We start from the raw sequence: 19,803 nt of genomic DNA on the forward strand, positions 1-19,803 counted from the left end.
GACTACAGGCGCCCGCCACCACGCCCGGCTAATTTTTTGTATTTTTAGTAGAGACGGGGTTTCACTGTGGTCTCGATCTCCTGACCTCGTGATCCGCCTGCCTCGGTCTCCCAAAGTGCTGGGATTACAAGCGTGAGCCACCGCGCCTGGCCAAGCTTCTTAAGTTGATAAGCAACTTCAGCAAAGTCTCAGGATACAAATCATTTGCAAAATCACAAGCATTCCTATACACCAACAATAGACAAGCAGAGAGCCAAATCATGAATAAACTCCCATTCACAATTGCTACAAAGAGAATAAAATACCAGGAATACAGCTAACCATGGAAGTGAAGGACCTCTTCAAGTAGAACTACAAACCACTGCTCAAGGAAATAAGAGAGGACACAAACAAATGGAAAAACATTCCATGCTCATGGATAGGAGGAATCAATATTGTGAAAATGGCCATACTGCCCAAAGTAATTTATAGATTCAATGCTATTCCCATTAAACTGCTATTGACATTCTTCACAGAATTAGAAAAAAAAAACTAAACTTTATATGGAACAAAAAAAGAGCCCGTATAGCCAAAACAATACTATTTATACAAATTGGTATTGTTTTTAACATCATTTCGCCTGGCAGAATCCTCATTATAGAAGACTCACCGTCATGGGGTGATTGACTAGTCTACATATTTATAATCAGTTTAGAGTTTAAATGCTATCCATATGTAGTACAACCCTAACCCTAAATATAATTGACTTTTTCCTTCCTCAATGTATTAAAAAAAGATTTTCTTAGAAGAGAGAAGAATAAGAATATTAACAGTGTTAAAAAAAAAACAGCCTCCTTATATAAATGATCTCTCTCTTATTTTTTCACATCTCTAAAGAAGTCCTGATTTTTCCCTGTAGAGACTGGTCATAAATAGATAAATATCATTTATCTATTTTACAAAAGTTTAGATTCCCCATCAACTCTGTAATAATTAACTTTTCACTAAAATGTTTTTCAACCCTCTAGCAATAGTGACACTATCATTCCATTATGTATCAAAGTGTTCTTCCTATGCCATAAGAAATTTCTTACAAAAGTATTAAGATATTTTCCATAATTGAGTAGATCTAAAAGGCTTAACATTTTGATAACATTCATAAGCAATTTCTAAAATGTCATTTAATGTGAATATGGAATAATTTATAAAACTGTTCTTAAATTATTTAACATAAAAAATTCTGTTCAAGTAGCAGTTACGCAGCCAAAAGTATTTTAACTACAGGCTGAAGTGGCCACTTTGAATTTCTCACTAGTAAGCATAAAATGGAAATAGCCTGGATGATGTATACTTCTTTGGGAATCAGGAAATGTTGGTTTTAATACAGTTTCATAAATCCCTTATCTGAAATATGTGGAGCCAGATAGTTTTTAGGTTTTTCAGATTTTTAGAAATGGGATAAAGAACATATGCCCATTATTTTTTGAAACCCTGGTAGGGCCCAGGCATCATCCCATAATTAAACAGATTAATATTTTTACATAAATGTATGAACGTTCACATTCATAGTGTAAACTTCAGTTTGGGTCAGGTTTGCCACCAAATGATTGCAGCTCAGGTTGGGTTTGGCCATGGTATTAATTATGAAATAAACCTTCATTTTCAGAGATTTTTGTACTGTAATGTGAGATTTTGAAACTGAAAGTTCTGCTACTGACTAGGTGTATGATTTTGGTCATTTTTCTGAGCCTCAATCATCTCAAGTGCTAAAATGAGAACTGAACTAAGTAAATTACTTGTGAACTTTTCAGATTCTAAATCTGAATGTCTAATCATTTCTCTCATATAAGAAACATTACAATGAAATCAGTTTTATAATACCTCATTTTAATAACTCTTTAGTTCACAGGCCCTCAACATTTTTGAAAGGCAAGTAGAAATTATACATGGTTTATATATAACAAAGTATGCAGGTCAGGAAGTATTTCCACTTGGTCTTCTAAATAGTTGGAACCAAATGAGGTTTCCAGTTCATGAAGACAGATTTGGCTACAACTTTGATTTCCAGAATATATTCTAATGTCAGATTTCTTATGGCCATAATTAAAATTTGAAGTACATAGAGATGGTGAGAAACATGTTATGGCTTGCAAAACCCTATTTTGTTTCAGAACCTCAATATTTGAGTCTCAATGCCAAGAAAAATGAGGCCTAAATCTAAAGGGACTGGCTCTCCAATGAAAGAAAACTACCCAACTAACCAATAAAAGGACAGGGGAGGTCTCCTATGAGATAAAGATGGCAAACTTGGACAGCTAAGCTATGGGTGGCAGAATTAAATGAAAACTAGGGAGGGGATACAGTAGGCCAGAGCTAACAAACCAGCACAGATTTATTTCTGGAGGCGTGCTTTGTCTGGTACTTGTGTTATAAAAAGGAAAAAGGTATATTTGATTATCTTTGGGTGTGGAATGCTCTTCAGTTTTCCATATTTTCTGCCACTCCTATGGTCTTGCTCCTTGTCATTTCTCTCCTTTAACTTACTGATGGCTGCTGAGTGCATTTACATTTGCCACTCCTGTCTGTAGGTTATACTCTTAAAGCAGATTAAAATAAATGGGAAGGCTATGGTAGGGAGGGGGAGGCTATAGTAAGGACTTAGGAATTCTTGGTAACTTGGCAGAGTTTCCAAAAGTCATGGACCTTAACTATCTTCTCCTCCTTTTAGGAAGGTTTAGGTTACTGAAAGGGCCACTAGACATGGGTAGTTCAACCTAGTGGATATGGAACACAAACTTTTGAAAAGTGAGTACTGTTATTTAAAGAGCCACCTGAAGAGCGTGGAGTGGAAGATGTTTAGCAGGCATCTATACCTGTGAAAGGGAGAAGAAGGAAGTGGGATTGGGCAGATGAAGACAACAACTTCAATGCAGGTCCAACAAAGTCTAGGCCAGCATGGCAGGAAGCTCCAGAGCAAATATTACGTATCAGAGTGTCCTACATTGGGGCCAAATAGCTTTACACCCCTGCCTTGCTCAGTCATTGGGTATGGGCTGCCCCAGAAAGCATATGCCTTTGGACGAGGCTCTTCTCTGGAGCTGAGTCCTAACCTGAAGGGGGTGACAGCTGGAGGCTATCCACAGACTGCATTCCCACAGCAAGGCAGCGAGTCCTTTGATCTGGCTGGTGCATCTCTGTATCTACCAAAAGTGCCATATTACTTGTAATACAAGTAGTGAATAATTTATTCTTCAATTTGGGTAATTTCTTTCCTCCCAGGAACACAAAATAAAACACATAACAACTTTCTAATAACAAATGTTTTATCAGTCACTGGAACAATCCAGCGGAGGAGGATTAAGAGGGAAAAAGTAGAAAGGACAGGACCAAGAACAAGAAAGGCACAGAAGAAACACTAACAGGGAGGCTTCAAGCAAATTTTAATAAAATTAAAAGCATTATGGCACCCAGTCCTGGGTCTTATTTTTAAAAATACTTAAAGTAACACAGCTTTAAAAACATTTATAAAATAATATTATGAAATATTAGTTCTCTCTTGTTTCCTTAACAGATACGGAAAACATGAATCAAAGAGACCGAACATTCATGACAATTCAGAGAAATCATAGCTCAGGTATTTTTCCTACTTCCAACTCTGTTTTATTATTTACAGTGGATTATGTACTTTTGAAATGATATACAATTGGAATGTTGATTTTTCAAAATTTTAATAATGGAACGCTCACTTTCTGGTTACATTGAATGACTGGCCAGTTCTTTACAATGGGTTTGTTTTAATCCTCAATAGTGGTCAGGATACCCTTGCTTTCTTCTTCTTCTTTTTTTTTTTTTATTATACTTTAAGTTCTGGGGAACATGTACAGAATGTGAAGGTTTGTTACATAGGTATACACATACCATGGTGGTTTGATGCACCCATCAACCCGTCATCTACATTAGGTATTTCTCCTAATGCTATCCCTTCCCTAGCCCTCCACCCCCCGACAGGCCCCAGTGTGTGATGTTCCCCTCTCTGTGTCCATGTGTTCTCATTGTTCAACTCCCACTTATAAGTGAAAATATGCTGTGTTTGGTTTGCTGTTCTTGTGTTAGTTTGCTGAGAGTGATGGTTTCCAGCTTCATCCATGTCCCTGCAAAGGACATGAACTCATTCTTTTGTATGGCTGCATAGTATTCCATGGTGTATATGTGCCATGTTTTCTTTATCCAGTCTATCATTGATGGGAATTTGGGTCGGTTCCAAGTCTTTGCTATTGTGAACAGTGCCGCAATAAACATATGTGTGCATGTGTCTTTATAGTAGAATGATTTATAATCCTCTGGGTATATACCCAGTAATGGGCTTGCTGGGTCAAATGGTATTTCTGGTTTTAGATCCTTGAGGAATCACCACACTCTCTTCCACAACAGTTGAACTAATTTACACTCCCACCAACAGTGTAAAAGCGTTCCTATTTCTTCACATCTTCTCCAGCATCTGTTGTTTCCTGAGTTTTTTTTTTTTTTTTTTTTTTTTGAGACAGAGTCTCGCTCTGTTGCCCAGGCTGGAGTGCAGTGGCGCAATCTCGGCTCACTGCAAGCTCTGCCTCCCGGGTTCACGCCATTCTCCTGCCTCAGCCTCTCTGAGTAGCTGGGACTACAGGCGCCCGCCACCACGCCCGGCTAATTTTTTGTATTTTTAGTAGAGATGGGGTTTCATTGTGGTCTCGATCTCCTGACCTCGTGATCTGCCCGCCTCGGCCTCCCAAAGTGCTGGGATTACAAGCGTGAGCCACCGCGCCTGGCCCTGACTTTTTAATGATTGTTATTCTAACTGGCATGAGATGGTATCTCATTGTGGTTTTGATTTGGATTTCTCTAATGACCAGAGATGATGAGCATTTTTTCATATGTTTGTTGGCTGCATAAATGTCTTCTTTTGAGAAGTGTCTGTTCATATCCTTCACCCACTTTTTGATGGGGTTGTTTTTTTCTTGTAAATTTGTTTAAGTTCTTTGTAGATTCTGGGTATTAGCCATTTTCAGATAGATAAATTGCAAAAATTTTCTCCCATTCTGTAGGTTGCCTGTTCACTCTGATGGTAGTTTCTTTTGCTGTGCAGAAGCTCTTTATTTTAATTAGATCTCATTTGTCAATTTTGGCTTTTTTTGCCATTGCTTTTGGTGCTTTAGTCATGAAGTCTTTGCCCATGCCTATGTACTGAATGGTATTGCCTAGGTTTTCTTCTAGGATTGTTATGGTTTTAGGTCTTACATTTAAGTCTTTAATCCATCTTGAATTAATTTTTGTATAAGGTGTAAGGAAGGGATACAGTTTCAGTTTTCTGCATATGGCTAGCCAATTTTCCCAACACCATTTATTAAATAGGGAATCCTTTCCCCATTTGCTTGTTTTTGACAGGTTTGTCAAAGATCAGATGGTTCTAGAAGTGTGTTATTTCTGAGGCCTCTGTTCTGTTCTATTCGTCTGTATCTCTGTTTTGGTACCAGTACCATGATGTTTTGCTTACTGTAGCCTTGTAGTATAGTTTGAGGTCAGGTAGCATGATGCCTCCAGCTTTCTTCTTCTTGCCCAGGATTGTCTTGGCTATGCAGGCTCTTTTTTGGTTCCATATAAAGTTTAAGTAGTTTTTTCCAATTCTGTGAAGAAAGTCAATGGTAGCTTGATAGGGATAGCATTGACTCTATAAATCACTTTGGGCAGTATGGCCATTTTCACGATATTCATTCTTCCTATCCATGAGCATGGAATATTTTTCCATTTGTTTGTGTCCTCTCTTATTTCCTTGAGTAGTTGTTTGTAGTTCTCCTTGAAGAGGTCCTTCACATCACTTGTAAGTTGTATTCCTAGGTATTTTATTCTCTTTGTAGCAATTGTGAATGGGAGTTCACTCATGATTTGGCTTTTTCTATTATTGGTGTATAGGAATGCTTGTAATTTTTGCACATTGATTTTGTATCCTAAGACTTTGCTGAAGTTGCTTATCAGCTTAAAGACATTTTGGGCTGAGACGATGGGGTTGTCTAAATATACATTCATGTCATCTGCAAACAGAGACAATTTAACTTCCTCTCTTCCTATTTGAATACACTTTATTTGTTTCTCCTGCCTGATTGCCCTGGCCAGAACTTCCAACACTATGTTGAATAGGAGTGGTGAGAGAGGGCATCCTTGTGTTGTGCCAGTTTTCAAAGGGAATACTTCCAGTTTTTGCCCATTCAGTATGATATTGGTTGTGGGTTTATCATAAATAGCTCTAATTATTTTGAGATATGTTCCATCAATATCTAGTTTATGGAGAGATTTTAGCATGAAGGGTGTTGAATTTTGTCAAAGGCCTTTTGTGCATCTATTGAGATAATCATATGGTTTTTGTCGTTGGTTCTGTTTGTGTGATGGATTACGTTTATTGATTAGCATATGTTGAACCAGACTTGCATCCCAGATATGAAGCCGACTTGATCGTGGTGGATAAGCTTTTTGATGTGCAACTGGATTTGGTTTGCCGTTATTTTGTTGAGGATTTTCGCATCGATTTTCATCCAGGATATTGGCCTGAAATTTTCTTTTTTTGTTGTGTCTCTGCCAGGTTTTGGTATCAGGATGATGCTGGCCTTATAAAATGAGTTAGGGAGGATTCCCTCTTTTTCTATTGTTTGGAATAGTTTCAGAAGGAATGGTACCAGCTCCTCCTTGTACCTCTGGTAGAATTCGGCTGTGAATCCATCTGGTCCTGGACTTTTTTTGGTTGGTAGGCTATTACTGCCTCAATTTCAGAACTTGTTATTGTTCTGTTCAGGTATTCAACTTCTTCCTGGTTTAGACTTGGGAGGGTGTATGTGTCCAGGAACTTATACATTTCTTCTAGATTTTCTAGTTCATTTGCATAGAGGTATTTATAGTATTCTGTGATGGTAGTTTGTATTTCTGTGGGATCAGTGGTGATATACCCTTTATCATTTTTTATTGTGTCTATTTGATTTTTCTCTCTTTTCTTGTTTATTAATCTGGCTAGTGGTCTATTTTGTTAGTTTTTTCAAAAAATCAGCTCCTGGATTCATGGATTTTTTGAACGGTTTTTTGTGTCTCTATCTCCTTCAGTTCTTCCCTGATCTTAGTTATTTCTTGTCTTCTGCTAGCTTTTGAATTTGTTTGCTCTTGCTTCTCTAATTCTTTTTATTGTGATGTTAGGGTGTCAATTTTAGATCTTTCCCATGCTTTCTCTTGTGGGCATTTAGTGCTATAAATTTCCCTCTACACACTGCTTTAGCTGTTTCCCAGAGATTCTGGTACATTGTGTCTTTGTTCTCATCGGTTTCAAAGAACATCTTTATTTCTGCCTTCATTTTATTATTTACCCAGTAGTCATTCAGGAGCAGGTTGTTCAGTTTCCATGTAGTTGTGCAGTTTTGAGTGAGTTTCTTAATGCTGAGTTCTAAATTGATTGCACTGTGATCTGAGAGACTGCTATAATATCTATTCTTTTGCATTTGCTGAGGAGTGTTTTACTTCTAACTCTGTGGTCAATTTTAAAGTAAGTGCGATGTGGTGCTGAGAAGAATATATATTCTGTTGATTTGGGGTGGAGAGTTCTGTAGCTGTCTGTTAAGTCTGCTTGGTCCAGAGCTGTGCTCAAGTCCTGAATATCCTTGTTAATTTTCTTTCTTGTTGTTCTGTCTAATATTGACAGTAGGGTGTTAAAGTCTCCCATTATTATTGTGTGGGAGTCTAAGTCTCTTTGTAGGTCTCTAAGAACTTGTGTTATGAATATGGGTGGTCCTGTATTGGGTGCGTATATATTTAGGATAGTTAGCTCTTCTTGTTGAATTGATCCCTTTAGCATTATGTAATGCCCTTCTTTGTCTCTTTTGATTTTTGTTGGTTTAAAGTCTGTTATGTCAGAGACTAAATTGCAATCCCTGCTTTTTTTTTTTTTTTTTTTTTTGCTTTCCATTTGCTTGGTAAATATTCCTCCATCCCTTTATTTTGAGCCTATGTATATCTTTGCACATGAGATGGATATCCTGAATACAGCACACTGAAGGGTCTTGACTCTTTATTCAATTTGTCAGTCTGTGTCTTTTAATTAAGGGCATTTAGCCCATTTACATTTAAGGTTAGTATTGTTATGTGTGAATTTGATCCTGCCATCATGATGCTAGCTGGTTATTTTGTCTGTTGATGTTTCTTCATAGTGCTGATGGTCTTTACAATTTGGTACATTTTTGCAGTGGCTGGTACCGGTTATTCCTTTCCATGTTTAGTGCTTCCTTCAGGAGCTCTTGTAAGGCAGGCCTGGTGGTGACAGAATCTCTCAGCATTTGCTTGTCTGTAAAGGATTTTATTTCTCCTTCACTTATGAAGCTTAGTTTGGCTGGATATGAAATTCTGGGTTGAAAATTCTTTTCTTTAAGAATGTTGAATATTGGCCCCCATTGTCTTCTGGCTTGTAGGATTTCTGCAGAGAGATCCGCTGTTAGTCTGATGGGCTTCCCTTTGTGGGTAACCAACCTTTCTCTCTGACTGTCCTTAATATTTTTTCCTTCATTTCTACCTTGGTGAATCTGATGATTATGTGTCTTGGGGTTGCTCTTCTCAAGGAGTATCTTTGTGGTGTTCTCTGTATTTCCTGAATTTGAATGTTGGCCTGTCTTGCTTGGTTGTGGAAGTTCTCCTGGATAATATCCTGAAGAGTGTTTTCCAACTTGGTTCCATTCTCCCTGTCACTTTCAGGTATACCTATCAAACGCAGGTTTGGTCTTTTCACATAGTCCCATATTTCTTGGCGGCTTTGTTTGTTCCTTTTCATTCTCTTTTCTCTAATCTTGTCTTCACACTTTATTTTAGTAAGCTGATATTCAGTCTGTGATATCCTTTCTTCTGCTTGATCGATTTAGCTACTGATAGTTGTGTATTCTTCACAAAGTTCTTGTGCTATGTTTTTCAGCTCCATCAGGTCATTTATGTTCTTCTCTAAACTGGTTATTCTAGTTAGCAGTTCGACTAAGTTTTTTCAAGGTTCTTAGCTTCCTTGCATTAGGTTAGAAATGTTCCTTTAGCTCGGGGGAGTTTGTTATTACCCGCCTTCTGAAGCCTGCTTCTGTCAATTCGTCAAATTCATTTTCCATCCAGTTTTGTTCCCTTGCTGACGAGGTGTTGTGATCCTTTGGAGTGGAAGAGGCGTTCTGGTTTTTGGAATTTTCAGCCTTTTTGCCTGGCTTCTCCCCATTTTCGTGGATTTATCTATCTTTGGTCTTTGATGTTGGTGAGCTTCGGCTGGGGTTTCTGAGTGGACATCCTTTTTGTTGATGTTGATGCTATTCCTTTCTGTTTGTTAGTTTTCCTTCTACCAGTCAGGACCCTCTGCTGCAGGTCTGCTGGAGTTTGCTGGAGGTCCACTCCAGACCCTGTTTATCTGGGTATCACCAGTGGAGGCTGCAGAACAGCAAAGGTTGCTGCGTCTTCCTTCCTCTGGAAGCTTTGTCCCAGAGGGGCACCCACCAGATGCCAGCTGGAGCTCTCTTGTATGAGGTGTCTGTCTGCCCCTGCTGGGAGGTGTCTCCCAGTTAGGAGACATAGGGGTCAGGGACCCAGTTGAGGAGGCAGTCTGACCCCTAGCAGAGCTGGAACACTATGCTTGGAGATCCACTGCAAGGAGCTGACAGGCAGGGATGTCTAAGTTTGCTGAAGCTGAACTCACAGCCGCCCCTTCCTCCAAGTGCTTTGTCCCAGGGTGATGGGAGTTTTATCTATAAGCCCCTGACTGAGGCTGCTGCCTATTGTTCAGAGATGCCCTGTCCATAGAGGAGGAATCTACAGAGGTAGTCTGTCTACAGCAGATTTGCTGAGCTGCAGAGGGCTCCGCCCAGTTGGAACTTCCCTGTGGCTTTGTTTACACTGTGAGGGGGAAACCGCCAACTCAAGCCTTAGTAATGGTAGATGTGCCTACCCCCACAAAAGCTCAATCATTCCTGGTCAACTTCAGACTGCTGTGCTGGCAGTGAGAATTTCAAGCCAGTGGATCTTAGCTTCCTGGGCTTCATGTGGGTGGGATCCACAGAGCTAGATCACTTGACTCCCTGACTTCAGCCCCCTTTCCAGGGGAGTGAATGGTTCTGTCTCACTGGCATTCCAGGCGCCACTAGGGTATGAAAAAAACTCCTGCAGCTAGCTTGGTGTCTGCTGTAATGGCTGCCCAGTTTTGTGCTTGAAACCCAGGGCCCTGGTGGCATAGGCATTCGAGGAAATCTCCTGGTCTGTGGGTTGCAAAGACCATGGGAAAAAGCGTAGTATTTGGGCTGGGGTGCACCATTCCTCACGGCACAGTCCCTCATGGCTTCCCTTGGCTAGGGGAGGGAGTTTCCCCAACTTCTTGTGCTTCCCTGGTGAGGTGACGCCCCACCCTGCTTCGGCTTGCTGTCTGTGGGCTGCACCCACTGCCTAACCAGTCCCAATGAGATAAGTCAGGTACCTCAGTTGGAAATGCAGAAATCACCCACCTTCTGCATCCATCTAGCTGGGTGCTGCAGACTGGAGCTGTTCCTATTTGGCCATCTTGCCAGGTCTCCCTACCCTTGCTTTCTTTCACTGTGATTGGCCTGAAATCATTTAAGAGCTTCCTATAGTCATGTGATCCATGATTTACTTAATAAATCCATTTACTTTATATGACACAGATGAATTATTCATATAATTGAGGTGGAAGTACATGTTTTGTTTGATTTACTCAAGTTATTGTACTTTATGCTACTTGAACTTAGAGTAACCCTTACTTATGTTTTACTTTATGATATGGTTTTCATATCATACCAGACGAGGACATTGTATGTATTTGGATATAGATTACTCAGACATTTTACATCATTTTAATATTTTTCAACATATTAAACTTTTAGCTTTCAGTTTCAACTGTTTTTTCAAATTTAATTAAAATTATTTAGATTTTTCTAAGTTAAAAATACATCTATGACTGAAAAATATATTTATATAATTTGATTTATAATGATGTGATACTTAATATTCACAGTTGATGTCTGTCACATTTTAAATAAAAAGAATGGGTTAACAGTCGTTGTACTTTGTAGCTTGGTATTATAGTTTTCTAAAATCTTCAATATACAGTACTAACTTAGATGAAAGCATTCCCTCTGTACCCTTTCAGAAGTAATGCTGTGCAAGAAATAAAGTGGCTATATTATAATAATTTCTAGAAATAGAGACCTCACATATATTATCAATATTGTAATATTTCTTGTATTTGCTTAAAAATATTTAAAAATAAGATCTGAATTCAACATGTTGCCCTAATTATATTTTGACTTCCAATAACATGATATTCTTTCTTTGTCATTTTTCTATTTTTATGAATAATAGATAATCTGGTGTTCCGTATGAAAAATGAGATGAGAAACACCAAGTACAAACCAGTAGACTATCAACAATTGCGTGCATTAACTGAAGCAAAGAAATTAGCTTCTGCCTCTGCAAAGCTAAAGGTTAGAAGTTGTGTGTGTATGTGTTTTTCTAGTTTTAGAAAATTGAATTGTTAGAAAGTATTTACATTGTGAATGTGAAAATAAATGACATTCCAAATAGTTGTTAGAAACTCCCAAGTAGTAATAATAGTGAATAGCAGCTAAGATTTATCGAATGTTCTCGAACACCATTATATAGTTTACATGCGTTCATACATTACCCATTTAATGGGTAAAGAACAACTCTTTGAGGTCTGAATTCAACTTTATTTTTTGAAAGGCATTTATTTTATTAGCTTTCAACAACTTTCAACTTAATCTGAAGAATAAAAATTGTTAGTAATTACCAGCCATGGACTATTTGATTAAGGCTCTTTCTCCAACACTATACAAATATGTCCTCAGGTGCTCTCTTTTCTAGAATTCCGTTTTTGGCTTAAATATATGTTCTAAGCCAGGGTGAACCTAGGCTAGATTTGAAAGGAGATTATGTGCAAGTGATTTTGCACAGTATTTTAGGACCATGTGTAGTTTAGCATTACTCACACAGTATGATTCTCTCTTGTGCAAATAATAGAGTTCAGTGAAAACAGTATTTTCATTACTTGGCTGCATTAAAAAACAGGTGAGGTGGAGCAACTTGTTACGTAATTTACAAGTTATTTGTATTTAAAATTTTCATGGTTTGTTTTGCCTTTTATTGTTAATATCTTTTTTTATAGAAGGCAATTGTTATGATTTCAAAGCACATTTGATACTCTTTTCTGGAGAGATTACCGTATATTCATGGGGCATATCTCCTCAAACTAAGGCGACCGCTTAAAAGCCAGGGAATTATTTATTTGGTTTATATAACTTTAAAATAAGTTAATGTTATGGGAACATTCAAAGAAATTTTGTGGTAAAGTCACTTATATTACTATTATCCTAACAAAACTTTTCATATTCCTGACATCTGTTTATTGTACACATATATAAACATAAACATAATACATATTTTATTTTTCCCATGATAAACATAGACATGAAATCGTGTATACTTTTCTCCCTAACAGTCTATCACATAATCTTTTAAATATTTAATTGTTCAAGCCAATAAATATTTATTATGTGCCTACTATTTGCCTTGACGATAGAATGGTAAGCAAAATATAGCCCTTACCTTTATGAAGTTTACTGTTTGCTGGGGGAGGGAGAAGAGTCAGTGTTTATCAAATAAGCCTGGAGTAAAATTATCCCAAGAATAAACTGCAATAAAAACCATGCTGTTTGGTGTATAACAGGATTTGATCTTCACTGAGTGGTTAGGGAAGGCTTTTCTGAGGAAGGGATATTGGAATTGGGATCTCAAGGCCAATAAAGTGTGAAGTTACTATGAGATAGGAGGAATCAGTTCTGGTGTTCTATTGCACAGTAGAGTGAGGATGAATAACAGTAAGGTATTGTATATTACAAAACAGAAGAGAGGCTGTTGAATATACTCCCCACAAAGAAATGATAAATGCATGCAACGATGGCCGTGCTAAATACCCTGATTTAACATATATTTTTTGTAACTATATATGTATCAAAACATCAAATTGCACCCATAAATATGCACAGTTACAATATGTCAATTAAAAATATAATACAAAAGAATTAACTAGGTAAAAACAGGAGTGACAAGTACTCCAAAGAGAAAAAGATGCATGCATTATCCCACCCCAATTTTTAGATACTTGAGATGTATTCAATTTTGTGATAATAGAAATTATGCTACTTCAAGCATAGATACTTTTCATGTTTTAGAATCCTCTACTCTCATAGGAAAAATTCCCATGATTGGGACATCTGGACCAAAAGTGTGAGTGTCTTTTAGTGTTTTTGAGACCTGTTACCAAATTTCTTTCCCAAGGTATTGTTTTAATAAAGATACCAAACAAATGTATTCTCTACACCCTTGTCAGTATTGGAATAGATAAATAAATATTCATGTATGTATATATACACACTTACATTTCTAATACCATCCATCCATCCATCCATCCATTCGAGATGTACCAAAAAAGACATTTTGGCTGAATGTAGAATGGTTGAGTGTTAAAATCAGTATTCTATCAAAGTGAATTTCTCTTTGGTGATAGACTCATTATGAAAGAATCAATATAGTTCAGATTTTTAATTATTGTGGTTTTTACAGTTTGATATCAAGTGCAGGAACAATAATTTCTCAGCACTGTCAGCTGCTAGATGGCTACTGTGGTCTCTGTATTTACATATTTGTGTGATTAAACAGATGCTCACATTCAACTGGCATTTTAAATAACATCAGTAACCTTTTTGTTCATAGTGGAATGTAATTCAGGAAGAAGCTTTTCTAGAAATAACTCTGTACCTGGGATTCATAGCTTGGCAAATCTCAAAAAATCCCTTGTCTTTAACTAATAAAAATGGTTCACAGTCTGTAGCAATCATTTTGACAACCTTTTGCTTCCATTTTTAGTCTCTGTAGATTCACGATGATAAGGAATTGTCTTTTCAAAGCATTTTGGAATGTCTGTTGTTTTGAATTTCCGTTAGTGAGAACAAAATGTGTCCTAGGTACTTCATCATTTTCTAACACTTGCTTTTTTTTCTTCATGCAGTTTTCATTTTTTATTATATCTGGATTGAGGAAGATGCATTGGGAATATTGTCATACATTATTTTTTGGAGTCTTCCCTTCTAATTTAATTTAGAGGTGGCAAGTTGACATTTTGCTTTTAATTTATTCTTGTAAGTTGTGAACAATTGCCAAATAGGACTTTTTCTTAAAAGACTCATGGCTTAAGTGGAATTAAATAACTGGAAATTAAATACAACTCAAAGTTTTCTTTAATGTCCTGAATGCTAATATTATATGATTATATGATTATAATAGTATCTCTCTTATTCTTTCATATATTACTTGAATTAAAAATATATAGGCTCAAAAAGAATGTATTATTATTCTTAATGTTACATAGCTAACACATTCTCTCTTAATATTTGTATTGTCAACCTACTTCCCTGTTTATTTTACCATTTAAATTTACTCTTTTTTTAGACATGTAATTAACAGTTTTAATAATCATTGTTAATTATTAAAGCACTTTGGCAATATTAAATATAAACGTATTTAAATAAAATGATAAAATGTTAACATTTAAAGCACATAAAGAGATGATTGCTTCAAGTTACATCTAGAATACTTAGCTACCTGTCTGATTTGTACTACTGATATTATTAACAAGTTAGGTGTGATGGTCATCTATATAATCGCTGCGTCATTGATCATGCACAATTTCTGGGAAGCCAGCCATATATGACTGAAGTGGACAGTCAGTGATCTAGTCTTTCAAAGCCTGAGATTGAACCTGAAGACAAATAATAGAGTTGGGCTAAAAACTGAGACCAATTTTGGTACCTTGTGTGTAACTGTTCATTCCCAGTGTATTAACTGTAAAAGAGATCTTTGCAATTATTTTTAAATTTGAATATCTTTGCTTAGATACTTCTTGTCCAGCTCAAGCCTCTATTAATTCTTTTTAAAAATGTTATATTATAGAAAATTATAAGCATATGCACAATTGGATTGAATGGTATAGTGAATCTCCATGTCACATCATTCAGCTTCAAAAATGATCAACTTTTGGCCATTGTTTCCTCTATACTCCTACCCACAAACAACCCCCTGTGCCAGATTGTTTTGAAGCAAATCACAGACATCATAGTATTTCACCCATAAATATTTCAACATATACTGCTGAAATAATAGAGATTTTTAAAAAGCCTACAATACTATTACCATGTCTAAAAATGTTAATGTCTTAATAATTTCAAATATGTAGTGTTAAATTTCCCTGATTGTCTCAAAAATTTTGTCTTGAAGTTTATTTAAATCAGCTTCTAGATATGGTCGGTACATTATAATTTTTTTTTATTATTATACTTTAGGTTTTAGGGTACATGTGCACAATGTGCAGGTTTGTTACATATGTATCCATGTGCCATGTTGTTTTGCTGCACCCATTAACTCGTCATTTAGCATTAGGTATATCTCCTAAAGCTGTCAGTCCCCCCTCCCCCCACCCCACAACAGTCCCCAGAGTGTGATGTTCCCCTTCCTCTGTCCATGAGTTCTCATTGTTCAATTCCCACCTATGAGTGAGAACATGCGGTGTTTCGTTTTTTGTCCTTGTGATAGTTTACTGAGAATGATGGTTTCCAGCTTCATCCATGTCTCTACAAAGGACATGAACTCATCATTTTTTATGGCTGCATAGTATTCCATGGTGTATATGTGCCACATTTTCTTAATCCAGTCTATCGTTGTTGGACATTTGGGTTGGTTCCAAGTCTTTGCTATTGTGAATAGTGCCGCAATAAACATACATGTGCATGTGTCTTTATAGCAGCATGATTTATAGTCCTTTGGGTATATACCCAGTAATGGGATGGCTGGGTCAAATGGTGTTTCTAGTTCTAGATCCCTGAGGAATCGCCACACTGACTTCCACAATGGTTGAACTAGTTTACAGTCCCAACAGTGTAAAAGTGTTCCTATTTCTCCACATCCTCTCCAGCACCTGTTGTTTCCTGACTTTTTAATGATCACCATTCTAACTGGTGTGAGATGGTATCTCAATGTGGTTTTGATTTGCATTTCTCTGATGGCCAGTGATGATGAGCATTTTTTCATGTGTTTTTTGGCTGCATAAATGTCTTCTTTTGAGAAGTGTCTGTTCATGTCCTTTGCCCACTTTTTGATGGGGTTGTATGTTTTTTTCTTGTAAATTTGTTTGAGTTCATTGTAGATTCTGGATATTAGCCCTTTGTCAGATGAGTAGGTTGCAAAAATTTTCTCCCATTCTGTAGGTTGCTTGTTCACTCTGATGGTAGTTTCTTTTGCTGTGCAGAAGCTCTTTAGTTTAACTAGATCCCATTTGTCAATTTTGGCTTTTGTTGCCATTGCTTTTGGTGTTTTAGACATGAAGTCCTTGCCCATGCCTATGTCCTGAATGGTATTGCCTAGGTTTTCTTGTAGGATTTTAATGGTTTTAGGTCTAACATTTAAGTCTTTAATCTATCTTGAATTAATTTTTGTATAAGGTGTAAGGAAGGGATCCAGTTGCAGCTTTCTACATATGGCTAGCCAGTTTTCCCAGCACCATTTATTAAATAGGGAATCCTTTCCCCATTTCTTGTTTTTGTCAGGTTTGTCAAAGATCAGATAGTTGTAGATATGTGGCATTATTTCTGAGGGCTCTGTTCTGTTCCATTGATCTATGTCTCTGTTGTGGTACCAGTACCATGCTGTTTTGGTTACTGTAGCCTTGTAGTATAGTTTGAAGTCAGGTAGTGTGATGCCTCCAGCTTTGTTCTTTTGGCTTAGGATTGACTTGGCGATGCGGGCTCTTTTTTGGTTCCATATGAACTTTAAAGTAGTTTTTTCCAATTCTATGAAGAAAGTCATTGGTAGCTTGATGAGGATGGCATTGAATCTATTGTTATAATTTCTGTTCTTTTACATTTGCTGAGGAGAGCTTTACTTCCAACTATGTGGTCAATTTTGGAATAGGTGTGGTGTGGTGCTGAAAAAAAATGTATATTCTGTTGATTTGGGGTGGAGAGTTCTGTAGATGTCTATTAGGTCCACTTTGTGGAGAGCTGAGTTCAATTCCTGGATATCCTTGTTAACTTGCTGTCTCATGTTGACAGTGGGGTGTTAAAATCTCCCATTATTATTGTGTAGGAGTTTGAGTCCCTTTGTAGGTCACTCAGGACTTGCTTTATGAATCTGGGTGCTCCTGTGTTGGGTGCATATATGTTTAGGACAGTTAGCTCTTCTTGTTGAATTGATCCCTTTACCATTATGTAATGGCCTTCTTTGTCTCTTTGATCTTTGTTGGTTTAAAGTCTATTTTATCAGAGACTAGGATTGCAACCCCTGCCTTTTTTTGTTTTCCATTTGCTTGATAGATCTTCCTCCATCCCTTTATTTTGAGTCTATGTGTGTCTCTGCACGTGAGATGGGTTTCCTGAATACAGCACACTGATGGGTCCTGTCTCCTTATCCAGTTTGCCAGTCTGTGTCTTTTAATTGGAGCATTTAGCCCATTTACATTTAACGTTAATATTGTTATGTGTGAATCTGATCCTGTCATTATGATGTTAGTTGGTTATTTTGCTCGTTAGTTGATGCAGTTTCATCCTAGCGTTGATGGTCTTTACAATTTGGCATGTTTTTGCAGTGGCTGGTACTGATTGTTCCTTTCCATGTTTAGGGCTTCCTTCAGGAGCTCTTTTAGGGCAGTCCTGGTGGTGACAAAATGACTCAGCGTTTGCTTGTCTGTAAAGTATTTTATTTCTCCTTCGCTTATGAAGCTCAGTTTGGCTGGATATGAAATTCTGGGTTGAAAATTCTTTTCTTTAAGAATGTTGAATGTCAGCCCCCACTCTCTTCTGGCTTGTAGAGTTTCTGCTGAGAGATCAGCTGTTAATCTGATGGGCTTCCCTTTGTGGGTAACCCAACCTTTCTCTCTGGCCGCCCTTAACATTTTTTCCTTCATTTCAACTCTGGTGAATCTGACAATTATGTGTCTTGGAGTTGCTCTTCTCGAGGAGTATCTTTGTGGCGTTCTCTGTATTTCCTGAATCTGAATGTTGGCCTGCCTTGCTAGATTGGGGAAGTTCTCCTGGATAATATCTTGCAGAGTGTTTTCCAACTTGGTTCCATTCTCCCCGTCACTTTCAGGTACACCAATCAGACGTAGGTTTGGTCTTTTCACATAGTCCCAAATTTCTTGGGGGCTTTGTTCGTTTCTTTTTATTCTTTTTTCTCTAAACTTCCCTTCTCGCTTCATTTCATTCATTTCATCTTCCATCAGCGATGCCCTTTCTTCCAGTTGATTGCATCGGCTACTGAGGCTTCTGCAATCTTCGCGTAGTTCTCGATACTTGGCTTTCGGCTCCATCAGCTGCTTTAAGCCCTTCTCTCCATTGGTTATTCTGGTTGTCCATTTGTCTAATTTTTTTTCAAAGTTTTTAACTTCTTTGCTATTGTTTTGAATTTCCTCCTGTAGCTCTGAGTAGTTTGATCGTCTGAAGCCTTCTTCTCTCAACTCGTCAAAGTCATTCTCCGTCCAGCTTTGTTCCGTTGCTGGTGAGGAACTGCGTTCCTTTGGAGGAGGAGAGGTGCTCTGCTTTTTAGAGTTTCCAGTTTTTCTGCTCTGTTTTTTCCCCATCTTTGTGGTTTTATCTACTTTTGGTCTTTGATGATGGTGATGTACAGATGGGTTTTTGGTGTGGATGTCCTTTCTGTTTGTTAGTTTTCCTTCTACCAGACAGGACCCTCAGCTGCAGGTCTGTTGGAGTTTGCTAGAAGTCCACTCCAGACCCTGTTTGGCTGGGTGTCAGCAGCGGTGGCTGCAGAACAGCGGATTTTCAGGAGACCACAAATGCAGCTGTCTGATAGTTCCTCTGGAAGTTTTGTCTCAGAGGAGTACCCTGCTGAGTGAGGTGTCAGTCTGTCCCTACTGGGAGGTGCCTCCCAGTTAGGTTGCTTGGGGGTTAGGGACCCACTTTAGGAGGCAGTCTGTCCGTTCTCAGATCTCCAGCTGCGTGCTGGGAGAACCACTACTCTCTTCAAAGCTGTCAGTCAGACAGGGACATTTAAGTCTGCAGAGGTTCCTGCTGAATTTTTGTTTGTCTGTGCCCTACCCCCAGAGGTGGAGCCTACAGAGGCAGGCAGACCTCCTTGAGCTGTGGAGGGCTCCACCCAGTTCGAGCTTCCTGGCTGCTTTGTTTACCTAAGCAAGCCTGGGCAATGGCGGGCGCCCCTCCCCCAGCCTCGCTGCCACCTTGCAGTTTGATCTCAGACTGCTGTGCTAGCAATCAGTGAGACTCCGTGGGCATAGGACCCTCTGAGCCAGGTGCGGGACACAATCTCCTAGTGTGCCGTTTTCCAGGCCCGTTGGAAAAGCGCAGTATTAGGGTGGGACTGACCCGATTTTCCAGGTGTCATCTGTTACCCCTTTCTTTGACTAGGAAAGGGAACTCCCTGACCCCTTGCACTTCCCGAGTGAGGCAATGCCTCGCCCTGCTTTGGCTCACGCACAGTGCGCTGTACCAGCTGTCCTGCACCCACTGTTTGGCACTCCCTAGTGAGATGAACCCAGTACCTCAGATGGAAATGCAGAAGTCACCCGTCTTCTGTGTGGCTCAGGCTGGGAGCTGTAGACTGGAGCTGTTCCTATTCGGCCATCTTGGCTCCACCCCCCATAATTGTTTTTTTTAGATTTGCTCCGCTATCCTTTTGTATTTTGTACTT

The 19,803-nt window shown here is 38.3% G+C and overlaps 1 protein-coding gene across 2 annotated transcripts in view; it reads left to right on the plus strand.

The window, feature by feature from the left end:
• CCDC148 (coiled-coil domain containing 148) overlaps positions 1-19,803 on the plus strand; it is a 297,456-nt gene that overhangs the window by 97,742 nt on the left and 179,911 nt on the right. Inside the window, exons 2-3 of one of the 2 annotated variants that reach the window (XM_030796687.1) lie at positions 3,551-3,613; positions 11,374-11,495. In XM_030796687.1, the coding sequence (XP_030652547.1) occupies positions 3,551-3,613; positions 11,374-11,495 (185 nt within the window). The remainder of the gene's footprint in view (positions 1-3,550; positions 3,614-11,373; positions 11,496-19,803) is intronic. The other variant, XM_004090882.2, reaches the window with a different exon arrangement.

This window comes from Nomascus leucogenys, chromosome 17 (assembly GCF_006542625.1).
Source record: "Nomascus leucogenys isolate Asia chromosome 17, Asia_NLE_v1, whole genome shotgun sequence".
Lineage (NCBI taxonomy): Eukaryota > Metazoa > Chordata > Mammalia > Primates > Hylobatidae > Nomascus > Nomascus leucogenys.